This window comes from Cryptomeria japonica, chromosome 11 (assembly GCF_030272615.1).
Source record: "Cryptomeria japonica chromosome 11, Sugi_1.0, whole genome shotgun sequence".
NCBI classification, from domain to species: Eukaryota; Viridiplantae; Streptophyta; class Pinopsida; order Cupressales; family Cupressaceae; genus Cryptomeria; species Cryptomeria japonica.
Genome location: NC_081415.1, coordinates 666880695 through 666898911, shown reverse-complemented (window position 1 = coordinate 666898911; position 18217 = coordinate 666880695). Strand labels below are relative to the sequence as shown.

The 18217-nt window shown below is 37.3% G+C and overlaps 2 protein-coding genes and 1 long non-coding RNA gene across 3 annotated transcripts; all 3 read left to right on the top strand.

Annotated features, from left to right (window-relative positions):
* The first annotated feature begins 1540 nt into the window (after positions 1-1540).
* Positions 1541-4927, top strand: LOC131078994 (uncharacterized). The gene is made up of 6 exons (XM_058016859.1): positions 1541-2167; positions 2417-2907; positions 3075-3305; positions 3349-3575; positions 3714-4489; positions 4706-4927. Exons 1-6 carry the CDS (start codon positions 1541-1543, stop codon positions 4925-4927), a joined length of 2574 nt encoding a protein of 857 aa, XP_057872842.1.
* Positions 4928-12134: 7207 nt separating this feature from the next.
* LOC131860391 (uncharacterized) lies at positions 12135-12765 on the top strand. Its single transcript, XM_059214796.1, has 2 exons — positions 12135-12420; positions 12563-12765. Exons 1-2 carry the CDS (start codon positions 12232-12234, stop codon positions 12761-12763), a joined length of 390 nt encoding a protein of 129 aa, XP_059070779.1. The 5' UTR covers positions 12135-12231; the 3' UTR covers positions 12764-12765.
* Positions 12766-13213: 448 nt separating this feature from the next.
* LOC131859942 (uncharacterized) lies at positions 13214-16955 on the top strand. The gene is made up of 2 exons (XR_009359508.1): positions 13214-13289; positions 16719-16955. It is a non-coding gene; the product is annotated as an uncharacterized LOC131859942 (long non-coding RNA).
* The last annotated feature ends 1262 nt before the right edge of the window (positions 16956-18217 follow it).

Sequence of the window (18217 nt, the reverse complement as noted above, 5' to 3'; positions counted from 1 at the left end):
ATTGGATTATAAATTGGATTGGATGGGGTGGATTGGTGGATAGGATTTGATTGAATGAATAGGATATAATTGAATGGAACCAATGATAAGGGAGAACCAAGGATTGGTAAGGGGATAGATGGATGAGGTATCTATTTGGATAGGAGATGTAGGGAATAAAGGCTAGAGGGTAGGGTTATGGAGACCTAAGGACTATATTGCAAAGGAGTGCAATGCCCCACACTAGAGGTAGTGGAATGAATAATAGGACTAGAGGTAGTGGAATTAAGGATGGTGGATAAAGATGTATGAGTTTGAAGGATAATGTGTAATGGATATGGATGGTAGAGGATTTAAGGCATGTGTGCTCCAAAGAATGCATGCATATACATTGTTTTGCCTCTTATATGATCAAGATGAAATATAGGAATGGAGGATTTATTTTGATAGGATGAGGGATATGGGATGGAGGATATGGATAGGATAATCAAGATCAAAGATAGGATAGGAGAATGGACTTAGATATGATGTAGATGGATGGGAGGATTGTATGGATGAAGCTTACCCCCAAGTGTAGAGTGATTACACACGACGCTTGTTTGCCAAGTTTTCATCATGATACTTACCCAAGGCGCCACAAGAAGTGGTTTTCACCATTGGATGAAATGATTTTTCTTTACCTTTTTCTGATTTATATATTTTATTTTATTTTTGCATTTTTCTTGATTTTATTTTTAATTTTTTAATTTTTGGAATAGTTTGGATGGAGAAGGATAAGGATGAGTGGATTGTCATGTCCCCTTTTCAAAACAATTCAAATTAATAACTTTTCCTATGGTGGTGAGGTGTTTTAAATAATTTTTTGGGAAAAGTGTCTAATTTTTGGCAACCAATGGGATGAGAGGAATTAAAGCACTCTTTTTAGAGGTTTTGGAAACATTTTGGGCTCATTCTTGGACTTGATTTTTGCTCATTGCTTTGTTGTTCTTTAGAGGCTGCTAAACCTGTGGAGAAGGAGACCCAAAGACAGGAGTTTGCAAGTTTCCAGGAAGGCTAAGGATGGGAGTTTGAGGCTCTTCCATGTGCAAGCTCATGTAGAGTTTGTCTTTGTGCCAAACAGTGCAAATTTGTGTGTGTTTTGGGTGTGTTCGCAAGTGTGTTTCAGCAAGGATCTGGAAGTGTCATTTCATAGGCCATTATGCTGCCAAAATTTTGCTGGAAATGTTTATTCTCAGATTTATGAAGAATATCTAAAGTTGTGTTACTTTTGGCATTGTTTCGAGTATACCCGATTTGGCGGTTTTCAAAGAAATCTTTATTTGGTGGAAATTTTGTTGTATTGCATTAAAAATAAAAAGGAATATCAAATATAATGTAAAAACTAGTAAGAGGACATTACAGTGGTATCAGAGCCAATATCTTGTCAGCCTGAGGGTTTATACCATTTTACATGCAACCAAGTGAACAAGAAAAAAGGTATTTATAGCGACAGAAGAACAAGGAGATTTTGTACAAATCTTTGGTTGAGGATAAAAATATAAAATCTAAAGAAAAGATAATAATGGCTGACCCAGATGAGATGCATAAACAATTTTTCTTAGAACTCCAGAATAACCAAAAGAAAACTGCAGATAGTTTGGCTGAGACTAGAGAAGCCCTGCGGTTATTAACAGAAAAACTTCAAGAAGTAGGGTCTACTAATGAGAGAGGAAGCACTTCAGAGGGGCCAAAAGGTTTGAAACCTACATCCTCTAAATTAGAAAAAAGTATATTCTTACCTATAGATGAGACACCAGTATCAAATGCAACTATTAATCCTATGGAAGAGGTTACCAGAAATCTGGTTGCATTGCGGGCCACTTATAATGGCTTGGATGATGACTTTAAGGGTTCAGTTCCTTTCAAAGAATATGTGGACATGATGAACACTTTGCTGCCCAAGAAAGAGTATAGGAGAAAGCAGGACATAAGTGGAAGAGAACTCAAAAATAAAATAAGAAAATTCGTAGCCCCTACCTTTGATGGAACAAGCAAAATTTCTGCTAGAGCATGGTTACAAAAGTTACAAACCTTCTTCACTCTTAATCCTATGAAGGAGCACGATGTTGTTCAGTTTGCAACACTACACTTGGAAGATGCAACTTATGATTGGTGGTATCATGGAATGACTACTCAAGGCCATGGTCAGGTAACTACTTTTGATGAGTTTAGTCAAAGAGTGATAGATAGATTTGATCTCAAGGATGAGGAAGAGTATTTTAAGGAATTGTCAAAGTTGAGACAAACCAAATCAGTTAATGAGTATGCAGAAGAATTTCAAAAGGTGGCTGTTATGGTACCTAATATATCTAAAAAGAGAATCATTTATCTTTTCCTTGATGGTCTTGAGGATCCAATTAAGGGCTTGGTTAAGGCTTTCTCACCCTCAACTTTACAGGAAGCTATCAAAAGAAGTTTGCAGCTTGAAACTTCCATGCCTAAGAAACCAGTGACAAATCAAAAGCCTCCAAATCTTTGGCAACATAAGGGAAATTTTCAGAAAAAGACTTTTCCACCACCACCAACAAAGATTGTGACAAATACAACAAACAAGAAGGTAGATGAAGAGACTAAGAGTGAACTTCGAAGGAAAAATATTTGTTTCACCTGTAGGGAGCCATGGGTTCTAGGACATAGGTGTTTGGGAAAAGGTCAAGTGCACTATATTGAGGTTGCTTCAGAATTTGATTCAGATGAGCATGAAGAATTTCATGACACTAAGGAAGAAGAAGAAGAAGAGAAAGAAAAAGAAATCAGCAAGGGTGGCACTTTAGCAGCATTATCAGGAGTCCCGAGATATCATCCTTTCCACATCCGGGGGGTATTAGCAGGGCAGAGGATGATAGTCCTTCTAGATAGTGGGGCAACTTACAATTTTATAGATGAGGGGTTTGTCATAAAAAGAGGACTTAAAGAAGAAGATTGAGAAGGGTTAAATGTTACTATAGCTGATGGATTCACTATGCCTTGCACACGTGTGGTAAAGCAACTCAAGATGACTTTGGGAGACTTTGAGCTTTGTGATGACTTCTATGTTGTTGGAATTGGAGAAACAGATATTGTATTGGGTGTTCAATGGTTACACTCTATTGGGGGCTATTACATGAACCATCAAACAATGGAGTTCAAGTTCTAGTCCAATGGGAAAGAAGTCCTATTAAGGGGCTTATCAAATGGAGCACCCAGGGTGGTCACTGCAAAGAGGATGGAGAGGACCTTTTGAAGAGGACAAGTAGCATGGGCAGCAGGAATCATAATCCATCCCATGAGCTCTTCCAAGGGACAAGGTAATTTCCATTTTGAAATTCAAAAAATTCTTGATAAGCATAGTCTAGTTTTCAATGATTTGCCCCCAGGATTACCACCAGATAGGGGATTTGAACATGTTATAGAATTAGAACAAGGTGCAAAACCTATTATAACTACTCCATACCGCCATCCAAGGGGTTATAAAGAGGAAGTAGAAAAGAATATTAAGGAACTCTTGGACATGGGATTCATAAGGCCAAGCTCTAGCCCATTTGCATCTTCTGTGGTACTTGTGAAGAAAAAGGATGGTACAATGAGAATGTGCATAGATTATAGGGCCCTAAACAAGAAGACCATAAAAAATAGGTATCCCATACCTTGTATAGATGAGCTCATTGATGAGTTACATGGTACATTATACTTTTCAAAAATTGACTTGAGATCAGGTTACCATCAAATTCACATGAGGAAGGAAGATGTGGAAAAGACTGCTTTTAGATGTCACTATGGGCACTTTGAATTTCTTGTTATGCCCTTTGGTCTTACTAATGCACCAGCAACATTCCAATCTTGTATGAATAAGGTATTCAACAAGCATCTTCAAAAATTTGTTTTGGTGTTCTTTGATGATATTTTGATTTATAGTAAAACATGGAAAGAGAATTTAGAGCATATAGATACTATTTTGGGCATCTTGGAGCAGCAATCCTTCTATGCTAAATTATCCAAATGTGAGTTTGGTTTGACTGAGATTCTATACTTGGGACATGTTATAAGCTGCAAGGGAGTACAGGTTGATCAACAAAAGATTCAAGCAATTTTGGATTGGCCACCACCCACCAGTCTTACACAGTTGAGGGGGTTCTTTGGGTTGTGTAGCTACTATAGAAGGTTTTTCAAAGGATTTTCTCAGCTTGCTGCCCCTTTGACTAATTTGACTAAGAAAGGAGCCTTTTTATGGACAGAAATGGCACAGAAAACATTTGATAAACTTAAGGAGGTGATGAGTTCATGCCCCATACTTGCAATTCCATATTTCTCCTTACCTTTTATTGTTGAATGTGATGCTTCTCGAGAAGGTATAGGAGCTGTCCTAACTCAAAAGGGACATCCAATAGCATTTGAGAGCAGAAAATTGAATCAACTAGAAAGAGGGTATTCCATCTATGACAAGGAAATGCTAGCTATCATGCATGCACTTGACAAATTCAGACAATATTTGGTATGTGGGAGATTTGTCGTGAAGACAGATCATAATAGCCTCAAGTTCTTTTTAAACCAAAGGGATTTGGATGACCATCAACAAAAATGGGTGAGTAAATTGCAAGCCTATGATTTTGAGATTGAGTATGTAAAAGGAAAGAAAAATGTAGTTGTTGATGCTCTTTCAAGGAAACCCACTCTATGTTCTTTAACATCTATTTCTGTTGATTGGAAGGTTTCCATAATTTTAGAGTATGCTAAAGATTCCTTTGCCACTAATATATTGCATGAGTTAGTGGATGATAATAGATACAAAGTTATTGATGAGCTGATCTATTACAAGAATAGGATATTTTTGGTGCCAGGATCAAAGATAAAGGAAAAGATATTGAGGGCCTTTCATGACACACCATTGGCTGGTCATCAAGGATATTTCAAAACATATAGGCAGATCTAAGAGCGTTTTGTGTGGAAGGGTATGAAGGAGGATGTTCTCAAACACATTAAGGAATGCATGGTATGCCAACAAAACAAGAGTGAGCAGATTTTTCCAGCTGGGTTATTGCAACCACTTCCCATTCCTGAACAAAAATGGGAAAGTATTTCCATGGACTTCACTACTGGTTTGCCTAAGGCTCAAGGTAAGGATTGCATATACGTGGTAGTAGATAGGCTAACCAAGTATGCACATTTCTTTCCTATTGCATCTGATTTCAAGGCATCACAAGTGGCAGAATTGTTCTTCAAAGAAATTTTCAAATTACATGGCTTGCCTAAGAACATTGTCAGTGATAGAGATAGTATATTTCTTAGCTCTTTTTGGAAGGAACTCTTTCATTTGACAGGGACAGAACTCACTCCTAGTACCAGCTATCATCCTCAAACAGATGGACAAATAGAAATAGTTAATAAATGGATAGAGGGATACTTGAGGAACTATGTTTCAAATCAGCAGCATGCTTGGGTAAAATGGTTGCATTTAGGGGAGTATTGTTACAATACCTTTCATCATATGTCTATTGGTATGCCTCCTTTTCGTGCTCTCTATGGTTATGATGCCCTTTCCTTTGTTGATCTATTACTTTTAGATAGTAGAGTACCCGCAGCACATGATTTTATTGAGCAAAGCCAAAACATACTCAGGTCTCTCAAGGATAATCTACAACATGCACAAAATTAGCAAAAATTGTATGCAGATAGAAAGAGAACAGAAAGAGTTTTTGAGGTAGGAGAATTGGTATTTTTTAGGTTGCAGCCATATAAGAAAAGTACCTTGAAGAGGAGTGGGGTAGAGAAGCTCAAGCCAAGGTTTTATGGGCCCTATAAGATCATCAGAAAGATAGGAGAGGTAGCTTATGAATTGGAGCTTCCACCTAATAGCAAAATACATAATGTTTTTCATGTTTCTTGCTTAAAGAAGGTTATTGGACAGCAGATCATGGTATCTATAGAGTTACCACCCCTTGATGATGAAGGGAAATTAGTTTTAATACCAAAGGAGGTGTTGGATACAAGGGAAAGAAGATTGAGAAATAGAAACATCACAGAGCATCTAGTTAAATGGAAGGGATTACCATTAGAGGATGCAACTTGGGAAGGAGTAGAGATTCTTGAACATCCCAACCTTCATTGCTTGAGGACAAGCAATATTTGGGAGGGAGGACTTGTCATGTCCCCTTTTCAAAACAATTCAAATTAATAACTTTTCCTATGGCGATGAGGTGTTTTAAATAAATTTTTGGGAAAAGTGTCTAATTTTTTGCAACCAATGGGATGAGAGGAATTAAATATCATTGAAAATATAATTATTCTACCCTCTTGGTCGTGAGTTAGGATTATGCACTCTTTTTAGAGGTTTTGGAAACATTTTGGGCTCATTCTTGGACTTGATTTTTGCTCATTGCTTTGTTGTTCTTCAGAGGCTGCTAAACCTATGGAGAAGGAGACCCAAAGATGGGAGTTTGTAGGTTTCCAGGAAGGCTAAGGACAGGAGTTTGAGGCTCTTCCATGTGCAAGCTCATGTAGAGTTTGCCTTTGTGCCAAACAATGCAGATTTGTGTGTGTTTTGGGTGTGTCCGCAAGTGTGTTTCAGCAAGGATTTGGAAGTGTCATTTTATAGGCCATTATGCTGCTGAAATTTTGCTTAAAATGTTTATTCTCAGATTTATGAAGAATATCTAAAGTTGTGTTACTTTTGGCATTGTTTCGGGTATACCCGATTTGGCGGTTTTCAAAGAAACCTTTATTTGGTGGAAATTTTGTTGTATTGCATTAAAAATAAAAAGGAATATCAAATCTGATGTAAGAACCAGTAAGAGGACATTACATGGATATGGAAGATAGTGGATGCGTGAAGGAGGAAGGGGGGACTCAAGCATCTAGTTCCATAGATGGTATCCCTTAGTATTTATTTGAAGTGGAGGTATGCTCATAGATGTTGGTAACAATAATTGGGGGAAGGAAATGGATAGGGGATGGAAGATAAGGATTTGGGAAGGATTGGATTAATGGAATGGGATTGTGAAAAGTGGATGGTGGATAATGGATGGACTTTTGAAGAGTTTGTGGAAGATCAACATTGGCACACCCTTTGAAGGGTGGTGGAGTAGTGGAGGAGAGTGTTTTGGATTAGATGGGGGATAGAGTGTGGATTTTGGGAAATGAGGACCCAAAATAGAAGAAAGGGATGATGGAGTTGGGATGATGGATTTTGGGACATAAGGACCCAAAATGGATTTTGAAGATGGAGGAGTGCTAGATGGAGGGTTGGAGGACTTATGAATGGATGGAGCTTTTGGATTAACATGTTTGGATGCCAATTTTGATTTTGCTTTGGGATGCATTGCTTCTTTGGGAATCCACATAGTTTTTGATTTTTTCTTTTGGGGCCTTTGTGGCCTTTTTTATTTTTCTTTCTTTCGGATCATATTTTTCTTTTGAGCATGTCATTTTGAGGGGACATGTTGATCCTTTGATTTTTGTGGATTTTGAGCTTTATTATTTTTAGATTGGACATCCAAATTGCTTCCAATAGCAATGGGATGGGTGCATGAGGATGAAGGATTAATGGATTTTATGGATGGGATGGTGGAAAGAGAGTGTTGGGAGGCATCCAAGGATGTGTGCCTTTGTTGATATTTCTTAGGGATTATTTGAGGTGATGGAGTGGTGGATGGAGGGATGTAAGGACCCAATATGGATGGAAGGGATGGAGAATTGAGCATCGGAACATAGGGGCCCAAAATGGATGGAAGGAATGAAGGGTTTAACTTTGGAACATAGGGTCCCAAAATGGATGCGAAAGATGAGGGATAACAAGATTTTGATTTGTATGAGTGAAATTTGGATTTAGGAGGAATAGAGGATGTACCAACATCTTGAGCATTATCTTGAGGACCCTTATTATTTTGGAAACAAGATGTGAGTCCATTTTGAGGGGGATGAGATGTGGAAGGAAGATTAGGATCTTTAGATGGATTGGGATCATGACATGGAGATGAAGGGATACTTTGATCTTGACTAGGGAGGGTATCATGAGGTGGAGTGGGAGGGGTGATTGGATCATGAGATGGAAGAGGATCATGCAATGATAGAGGAATCATATGATCATGAGAGGAAGTGGAGAGGATGGGATCATTGGATGGAGTGGAGGGAGATGCATCATGAGATGGAGAGGTATCAGTGCTAGCATGCTTTGGAATAAGCTTTTGGCATGTTTGGAGTTGCGGGGATTGTGTGATGGAGGAAGATATGGAAGCTTTGATGTGAGTAGATGGGGGAATGGGAGTATCATGAAGTGTGGGGGATTGGGATTTGTTTTAAGGTGGAGGTGATTGGGGTGGATGGAGGACTTGAGGAGACTTGGCCACTTTGCTTTGAGGTGAGGATTTTGTCTCCTTTGCTAGCATGTCTTGGATAAGATTATGGATGATAGATTTGGAGGACGTGGACAATATGGATTTTGGAGGAGTAGGATTTGATGGAGAATTGGGATTAGATGTGGGATTGGGATTGGGATTACAATTGGATGGAGGATTAGGATAATGGATTAGGGAATTAGGATTAATGATTGGAGGACTATGGAGTAAAGGATTTGGATGGGGAGTAGAGGTAATGAATGTATTGTAGAAGGATGGGGATTGGGATGTAGATGGGGGGGAGACGGAGGTATACATATTGGATTAGAGGAGTATGTGGATGAGGGATAATATGGGGATATGGATGGGGAATAAGATGGATTTCCCTTGTCGAAGGTACAGGAAGGATAGGAGATATGGTATAGATTGGGATTAGGTGTAATGTGTTGAGATGGGATGGATGAAGGTATGATAGGCGAGTGGGAGATTATGGGATTAACTTGGTAGGCAGGTTCATGAATTTCCGTGAGCATCTTCTCATACCAAGCTTTGAAATTATGGGTAGTCATGTTGAGAGTGAAGGATTAGAAGATGATGTTAAATGAAGATGAAGATTATGACTTGGCTTGGAATGATGATGGATTTAGATTTTGATTTGGGTTGGAATTGATTTGGATTGGAATTGATTTGATTGGGATTGGATGAGTCCTTGGATTAGCACTTGATTGGATTTGGAGGATGAATTGGATTTGATTAGATTAGTCCTTGGATTAGGACTTGATTGGATTTGGAGGATGAATTGGATTTGATTGGATTAGTCCTTGGATTAGGACTTGGTTTGATTGGATTGGATTTGATTTGGATTGGATTGAATGGACTGGATTAAATTGGATTGGATTGAATCGGATTGGATTAGGAAGATGGATGGATTTGATCGATTAGAATTTCGGAGATTTGATTGGACTAGAGGAAGAATGAATATTAGTTGAGGAAGGATGATTGTTTGAATGGATGAAAGTGGGTTGGGGATTGGAGAATTTCTTGGATAGATAGAAATGGATTAAAGATTTGATGATGGCAAGATGGAATTTGTAAAGAGGGATGATTGATTGGTTGTGGGGGATGGACTTGGCAAGAGAGGTCAAGTAAAGAAAACACAATGGTCAAAATAAGTTAGACTCAAAAGACACTCATGCTCCTTCACAACATATCCTATGGCAAGAAATACAATAGTCAATGGATCCCAATTGGTTTCCCAGCTACGCTTACCCAAAGCAGACACTTAGATGCTTGACCCCACTGGCTCCCCTCCATGACACTCACTTCTCTGGGGCAACCAAGCATCAATTCCCATGAAAACTCCTCATGATGAAATTTGTGTCTCTACTAAGGGTTGTAAAAATATGGGCGACTTCGGAGGTCCGACCTCTTGCACCAATGACTAGAAGGTTTTTGGCCACTATGAACAATGTGTTTAGTAAGTCTTCCCATTAGGAGCTACCATTCGCAGTTGCGCAAGCACAATTGAGGCCTATAGCCCAACGAAGCACCAAGAAATTAGTAGTCACGCAAGCATGATTGAGATCTCTGGGATCCTACTAAGCACCCAATGTGAGAGTGAACTCTCATATAGCCCCAACCATTGACCCTTTCATAGTCAATGGCCTATTTATTATAGTGAGTTGGGAACACCAGGTCCGGGTGTACTCACTTGGGTCATTTCCCTCTTACCTTCTCAAAAAGAAAGTTGGGAGGGTAGGCCCGCTAAGGGTAAGCATGCAATCAAACAAGAAAAGGTTCGAGGGTCGGGATTTCTGATTGTCTATGTAGACAAGAGCATACTCTCCTACCTCTACACTTTTCTCAAACATAAAAGCAAGAGTTGTTTTACCCCTAATTAAAATCTAGGTGCCTAGAATAAATGATTAAGGAAAACACAATGTTTGGTTGAGTCTCTTAGGCAACCTGCAAAAAAAAGTGGATTAGTAGTTTGAAAATGAAGTCTTCAACAAGCGTCCTGCAAAAGACAACAAAAATGACAAAAATATTATTATTTTTTTGAATTTTTGGGAATGAGTAGAAAACAAGAATACAAACTTTTCTACTAATGACAAATGTGGATTTGGACAAAACTTTGATGGGTAAATGGGGTTTGACTAGGTTTTTGCCACTTTCCAAGGGATAAACAAGCATAAAATGGGGATTTTGGAGGAGAGGTGAAGGAATGAAAAAATTTGTCCAAGAGGGACAAAGAAGGAAAAGTTGGAGATAGACAATATGGGAAAATTTGGAGGTGATTGGATAAAAGTGGAAGAAGTTATGGCAAACTCTAAAAATAGAGGAATGTGGGATTTTGGGATAAGGTCCCCAAGGAAGGAAATGTGCAAGATGGAATTGCGAGGGATCTAGTCGAGTTTGGAGGAAAACATAATTAAGATATAGAAGATTATTAAAACCTAAACAGATAGATAATAGAAATGCAGTCACGCTGATTTGCAGGCGCTCGCGCCCAAAATTTAAAATTCAATTTTTTTACAAAAACACCCGCGCTAATCGCAGAGCGGTCCCACTGAAGCAAAAACGAAAAATAAATAGAAGTGAGAAATGCAGAAGAGGAAGAATGAGGAGATAGAAGAATTTTTTGGGTGGATGCGCTGAAGCCGAGGCGGTCGCGCTGAAACATAGTGAGGCGCCCAAAAAAATTTGAATTTTCCTGCGGTCGCGCCGAAGCCGAGGCGCTTGCGCTGATGCGCATGTGCTCGCACTGATGCGTGAACCTTAGTTATAAGTAGGGGACTTACCAAGTAAGCTACGTGATATCTGAAAACTCCACATTTATGTAATTACAGATTTCATTGCTAGTTAGAGGCTCGCATTACTATCCAACATTTGTGTCACCATACTTGATGATGTGGTCCTAAAACCTTAGTTATAAATAGGGGACTTACCAAGTAAGCTACGTGATATCTAAAAACTCCACATTTATGTAATTACAGATTTCATTGCTAGTTAGAGGCTCACATTACTATCCAACATTTGTGTCCTGGGATGGGATTTTGGTCGCTAGAGATTGAGGTTAGTCATCTACGTAAACCCACATGGAATGAATGCCATAAAAGTCACTGTAGAGATCGAAGATCTTTTTATCATATGAGCCATGCATTCAATTTTTCATTTAGCAGAATAAACCTGCACCTTACATGTACAGATACTGGACCAACCTTACAAAATATAACATCTCATCCATGCATTTTATCTCTACACCTGGAAACCTGTACATTTACAACACAAGAAATCATGAATTATGGAAAGAGAATTGGCAGAACGACGATCCTTGGGCACCGTAGGAGTGGTGGCAGAGGCCTTCAAAATCCTATGCTCTGCGCCAAAATTACTGGGCGCCATTACACTTACTCTGCTGCTGCCACTTAAGTTAATTGTAACCTTCGGCAACAATTTAATTCCAAAACCCCTCTTCGAAATCAATGAGAACGAATTATTACATCAATTTGAGAAGGGCACATATTCTTTGGAAAAGGAAACCGTGCACACACTCTATGTGGAATTTTGGAAATTTTTCCTTTTCGAAAACGCCAACAAATTTTTTGTCTCTACCTTATCGCTGCTGTCCACGGCGATGGTGGTGTACACAGTGGCAAGCATTTACACGCGCAAGGAATTGTCCTATACTAGGGTTATGAGCGTCGTACGTAGGGTTTGGAAGCACTTGATGGTAACTTTTCTCTGGTATTTCATCGCCATGTTCGTGTTCTATGCAGCCATCCTCTTCGCCTTCTTCTGGTGGATTTTCACCATCGAAATAAAAGATTTCAACATCTGGAGGTTTTTGTTCGGCTTTCTGGCCATCTTCATCATAAGTATCATAGTCCGCACATACATCGACATGGTGTGGGAGGTGGCCAACGTTGTATTTGTTTTGGAGGAGAACTGGGGTTTTGGGGTGATGAAGAAGAGCAGAGATCTCATCAAAGGAAAGCGCGACACGACGCTGGCTTTGAACATTTTGTATCTGTTGATCATGGGCGGAATTGAAGGATATTTTCAGTACGGGGTTGTGCAAGGCAGGGATGAGTAGATTGGCACCGACATTATGAGTGCTAACGGGACACTTCTAGCGGCGCTGCGGTGTGGGTTTGATCTTTTCCGGTTGCTCATTCAGATCGTCTTTTACTTGGAGTGTAAATCCATCCACCACGAGCGCATTGATAAATTAGCTCTGTCGGATCATTTGGAGGCGTACGACACTTCTGGCGGCACTGCGGTGTGGGTTTGATCTTTTCTGGTTGCTCATTCGGATCGTCTTTTACTTGGAGTGTAAATCCATCCACCACAAGCGCATTGATAAATTGGCTCTGTCAGATCATTTGGAGGCGTACCTGAGAAAATATATGCCTCTCAAGACAAGAAAAGAATAGAACAAGAGAGTCAATCCATTCAATGTCTTAACTTTAAATTTTATGTATTATGACAAGTTTTTAAATTTATTTTGAGAATAATCTTATTAATCCCTACAGTCAATTAATGTTTTCATGTCACTCTTATATATTAGTTCTATTTGTGAAATGAAAGAAAAAATCTTTAATTCTAAAGTTTAAAGCATGATTCTTTTTTCTATTATTTTTCAGATTTTCTTTTTCTTTTTTTCATGGAATACAATTGGTTATAAAATTTTGCTGCAGTTTTATTAATTTTTAATAGAAAAAAATATAGAAATTAACTTGGGTTAGTTGGCACATGTCGTCACCATTCATTCCCTCTCCATAAAATATTTAATGTTCTCTGTGCATATTTGTTGTGTCAAGGACAGGGTTTATACAGTAAATGCCTGTAAATGTCATTTATACATATTTCTATGTATTGCTTTGCAGCTTTAATTCTCCATGCTTTGAAAAAACGCTTTCATTTTCTTGCAGTGCTCAAGCGCCTACCGTGAAAACTGAGGTTAGTAATTTCGCTTTAACAACCCCTTTTATCCCTATTTTTCGATACCCATTTCTACATTATCCCATCTGCAAATTCTCCGTCGAATATCTTTTTTGGGTGTTTTTTTATTGTTTGAGAGATTTATTCAAAAAGTTTGGCATTTGCTTTTCTCTGTTCCAAGCTTAGCCCGCGAAATTTAAGAAGTTTTGTTTTTTGGAGCCTTGCAAGAGCCCTTGTTTTTAGGGATGGTTAAATAACAAGTTGCGATTTGCAGGTAAAAAAAATTAAATATTACTTGGGAACAATTTTTTTTTGACACTTTCAAAGTGTTTGTCCAATGTAAACACACAGCTGTTGTGCAAAATTAGACTAATATATAATTCTTCATAACAAATATTTCTTTTATAGAATGCTGATTAGATAAATCGAGGGTGCTGAATTTTATTCCGAGGAACTACTTTTAAGATCTTAGTTAAATTTGTACAGCCTGTAAGTGCAATTTTGGATCTACACCAACAATTGTTTTGCAGGTGCTGCTAGATAACATCGACAGTGCTGAATTTTATCCTAAAGAACTGCTTTCCATGGGAAGGGTTGCAGCTCCTATTTCTATTTCTTAGTGGTCTCATGGAATTCATTTATATAAAACGACAAAGTTTAGAATATATACCTGAAAATGCATGCAATCTATCTAAGAATAAAGAAGGCACATTTTAGTGCCCTACAAATAGATCACATCCCCTATCCTGTGCTGTAAATATGTAATTAGCTTCAATTTTAGCATTGAGAAAATATAGGGGGAAAAAATATTGGAGAAAAAGTTTAGTAATGAATTGAATTGGAGTAATAATATATAATTGCTCACCATATAGATAGAGAATTGGAGAGTGAAAATCCCATTGAAACCCTTTATCCCCCAACTATCAAAGAAATCCCCCTTTTCAAAAGATAATCAACCATTCGTTTAAGTTTTTTCATTCGTCTTTGTGCATTCATCAAAAAGACTACTAAGCATTACCAAAAAAATATTTCATAGCTATTTGGAGAGTTTTCATCCATAATTGCTGCTATTTTTCCATCATTAATTACATATTTTCTTGGCTGGGACAAGTCGCCACTGGTATAGAGGGGGTCCACACGTTTGGAGGCATTTACATGCCATATTTTTTCGCAATTTTCAATTTGCAGCTAGTTTTGGAGATGGCACCAACATTATATGCGGTTCTATATTCATTCCTAACTGCTCTAACTACCAGCCATGACCATATAACAGCCCTTGCAGCCAACCACTAGCCATACCAATGATGTAAAGGTCATTTTTAGGTTCCTACAACCATATAATTCAGGGTTTCATTATCACTTTCTCAAATCTGTAGTTCATGAGAGGATTGTATTTCTTCCAATTTTGAAAATGTTGTTTCCAGAATTTATAATCAAGCCTAAGTTTTTATTTTATTGATTATTCTTATGTTAAAGGTAATTGGGAACATCACTGGCCCAGATGTAACTCATATTTATATGTACAACGTTATTAGGTTGCGTTCTCACTCATTCTTAATGACTTCAGGCACTAACATGCCTGTTCAAACTGAGATGTGTGTGACATGTGCAAATGGCTCGCATGGAAGGCTGATGCCTTGCTGAGAACAATTTCTCTTGCAATAATCTTGCAGACGAATTTAGATGCAGTGTAGAAAGCATTCAGTTCCGTTCTTTCACCAATATCCTTGCTATTTGAACCTCATGCACCTGCCTGCTTTTGCATAGCTTTTTTAGAGAAGTACATAAATTGCAGCATTTTTAGGATCCAACTAAAAAACCAGTGTTGGAAATGCTCAGCTTATATTCATATATGATCTACAGGCATCAAGAAAACACATCCACACAACCACTACGGGTCTAACTGGCATCTCAACTTTATTTATTAAATGCTCTGTACAATTTCATTAGAAAAAAAAAGCATTTGTTCATTACGGTGCATTCTACTATTCTGTTGTTTCACAGAGCTTGATTGAAAGCATTAATCAATACACTCACGTGGCCAACACTCTGAAGACAAGAAGGCATTGTAGAAAGCTATCAAATCCCTCAATATTTATGAACAACTCCACATTAGGCTTCTTTCCTGATACCCATAAGAAAAATTTGGCAATTTCTATGGTATTTCCTATCAGAAGTTGAGGATACGGGCTCTCTTAGTTTCTTCAGATTTTCAGTTAACCCAGGTTTGATTTCCTTGGTCTAGGTTCTGGATTTGGGCTTAGATGGTTGTTCAATCTCCAGTATTCGGCTGAAATGCATAACGGGTTTGCGTTTAATATTCTTTTATAAGGTGGGTTAATTTTATTCAATCCTATTTTTCCTTCCTGATTCTGCTTTATAGCGATGGTTTGTTTAAAATTATGCAATTTTTTGGTTCTGTAAACCTTGCTAAAAAATATCCATGGGTTGTTAGGTTTTGGTTATAAAAACATTGGTTTTTATGCCATGGGTTGTTAGGTTTTGAATTGTTCCAGTTCGTATTGCGCTATTTTTTTTTCCTTCCTCCAGTGAACACTGCAAATGACACCCCCTCCAATAATGTCACTAGTCCAAAACCCCGTTGATCCACCTAGCTCCCAGTTCAATTCCCTAGCAAATATCCTAGGGCAGTTGGAAACCCCAATTTTAGATATCAATGTCAACTAGTGGCCAGGAATGGCAATTGGAACCAAAGAAATCACATAGTCCAAAAACTATAGAACATTAGTAGTGTCTCGTGCATCTCCAATACAGTAAAAAAAACAAAAAACAGAAGAAAAACATAAAACAACAATGTTCTACAGAAGCAAAAACAGACAGCGCCAACATATCTCGAAGCTGCAATGCCAAAATCATAAAGCTAAGTCAAGAAGTCATCCTCCTGGCATTCAAAGTAACGAATAAATTGGTAATAGGTTCAAATTTAACATAATTGATCACATTTTTCTCATAAACAAGAGAGGAAGATAACAGTGATATCAAAAATATCATTAAAATTGATTTTGAAACTTGAATATTATTTTCCCATGCAACTTCTGAACTTTTGTCCTTCTTGAGATAGGTTTTACTATGAGAAAGTAAGAAATAAAATTGTGTTCTTAAACCTCGAATTAAAAGAATATAAGATACTGTACAACTTGTTTATCATGTTCTTTTGTATTTCGAAGCTAATATTAACATTGCACATATAGCAGACTAAATTTGAGACTAAAGACTATTCCATCAATTGAAGATCCATAGAAAGAGTTGGTTACTAACTGCTGAATAATTTAAACTATTAACAAGTTATCAAGGGAATTATCTTCAGTAGCATAACAAATCAAAGTGAGAGGTAAAATCTTCTGCTGTTTTACCAAGACAAATATTCTGCAACTGATATTTTTCATGCACTAATGAACTCATAATTCTCTGTGTCTAATTTTGCAGGAATTTGAATACAGAAGCTGACAACAATCGGCCATCAATAGGCTGCAACAGTTGCATAGTTTACAATGCTATTTGCATACTTACAGTGTTTTAATCGAGAATGTGACCTATTCATCTTGTCTAATTAATCCCATTATCCTGCATTTTATATGTTGTATTCACTACTATTGAAATCCTCTTCACTATGCTACAATTTTAGATATTCACAATATATCTCTACAACAAACGGTCCTAACAACCTGTTTTGGCAAAGAACTATAGTTCACAAGTTTTTAGCTAGTGGCAGGGACTCATGCTGTACACAGCTCTTGTTTAAAATATGTAAAAGAATAGATTTACTAAGTATCTAAATTCATATAAGAATATACAAACTATTCTAAAAAATCATATTAAAATATTTTTAAAATTACAAACAATAAAATCTTACCATTTTATTATGATATATAATATATATTATCTATTATAAATTTTTAGGGTTTATTAATTATTTGAAATGTCATATATACGTCTTTAGAAAAATATAGCATGTCAATACATAGGGTCCAATAATTTTTTTAGCTATCATATACGGTCCAAAAGTGAAAAAACGGTCATCTAGCCTGTCAAATTCCAGACCTGCTGCTAATAGTGTAGTTAGATTAGAGTAGAAAATAGAAACAGAGGAAGAAGGAATATGGGAGGTGTAAAAAGAGAGAGTGGAAGAGAGAAGGGAGAGGCATGTCTAAGACATGGGAAGAGAATTAAACAAGAGTTTGTTCAAAACATGAGTGATACAGGGAAATAAAATGTTTGGATACTCCCCATCAACTTTGATGTTGGCGATATTTTTTGGTCATGCAATGGTAGTAGCAAACTACTAAACATGTTTATCTTCTATATCCTACTTTATTAGCTTTCTACAATGTTAATACATGAGAAAAGATGCTACATATCAATAATCTATATTAGTATATTCTATATCATCTTCGCTACTATATTAAAATTGCATAAAATTTAAAGTTAAATAAATCTACAATCATGCATGATATTGCACTTGATGCCACCATAACCCAAGTAAGGATAAGAAACTAAAAACAAGCAATTTCCTTTGAGTTGAACTATTAAGTAGGAGAACAAAGCATCACTTAGATAAGTAAAAATATGATAGAAATATTTCCAACTTTGAAAAACAAAATAAATAAAGTGGAAAAATGATGTAATATGGAAAAAATTACATAAAATGTAGTGCTAACTTCTAAAGTGCACGGAGGCTTCAATTTAATGGATGAACTATGGTAGCTTGACTTGTATGCCTTTAAATAATTGAACTTGCTTCTTGCATTCAATCAAGGATTAAATTCTTTAGCAATATCAATCAAGTGTTGCAAAATGTGAAAGGATTGAAAGAAAGCATAAGAATCTTAAAACAATCAAATGATTTCTTGCTTGCTTGTGAAGCTAGATAGTTATCTAAGATTGGTCCCGTGGCACTGTTTCATACTCAAGACCTCAAAGATTAT

Bases quoted from the DNA above. Each gene is read 5' to 3' on its own strand.
- LOC131078994 (XM_058016859.1), top strand. From the start codon at position 1,541: ATGGCTGACCCAGATGAGATGCATAAACAATTTTTCTTAGAACTCCAG. The intron at 2,168-2,416 runs GTAACTACTTTT...TCAACTTTACAG, and splicing joins CTACTCAAGGCCATGGTCAG to GAAGCTATCAAAAGAAGTTT. The intron at 3,576-3,713 runs GTACAATGAGAA...ACTTGAGATCAG, and splicing joins ACTTGTGAAGAAAAAGGATG to GTTACCATCAAATTCACATG.
- LOC131860391 (XM_059214796.1), top strand. From the start codon at position 12,232: ATGGTGTGGGAGGTGGCCAACGTTGTATTTGTTTTGGAGGAGAACTGG. The intron at 12,421-12,562 runs TAGATTGGCACC...TTGATAAATTAG, and splicing joins TTGTGCAAGGCAGGGATGAG to CTCTGTCGGATCATTTGGAG.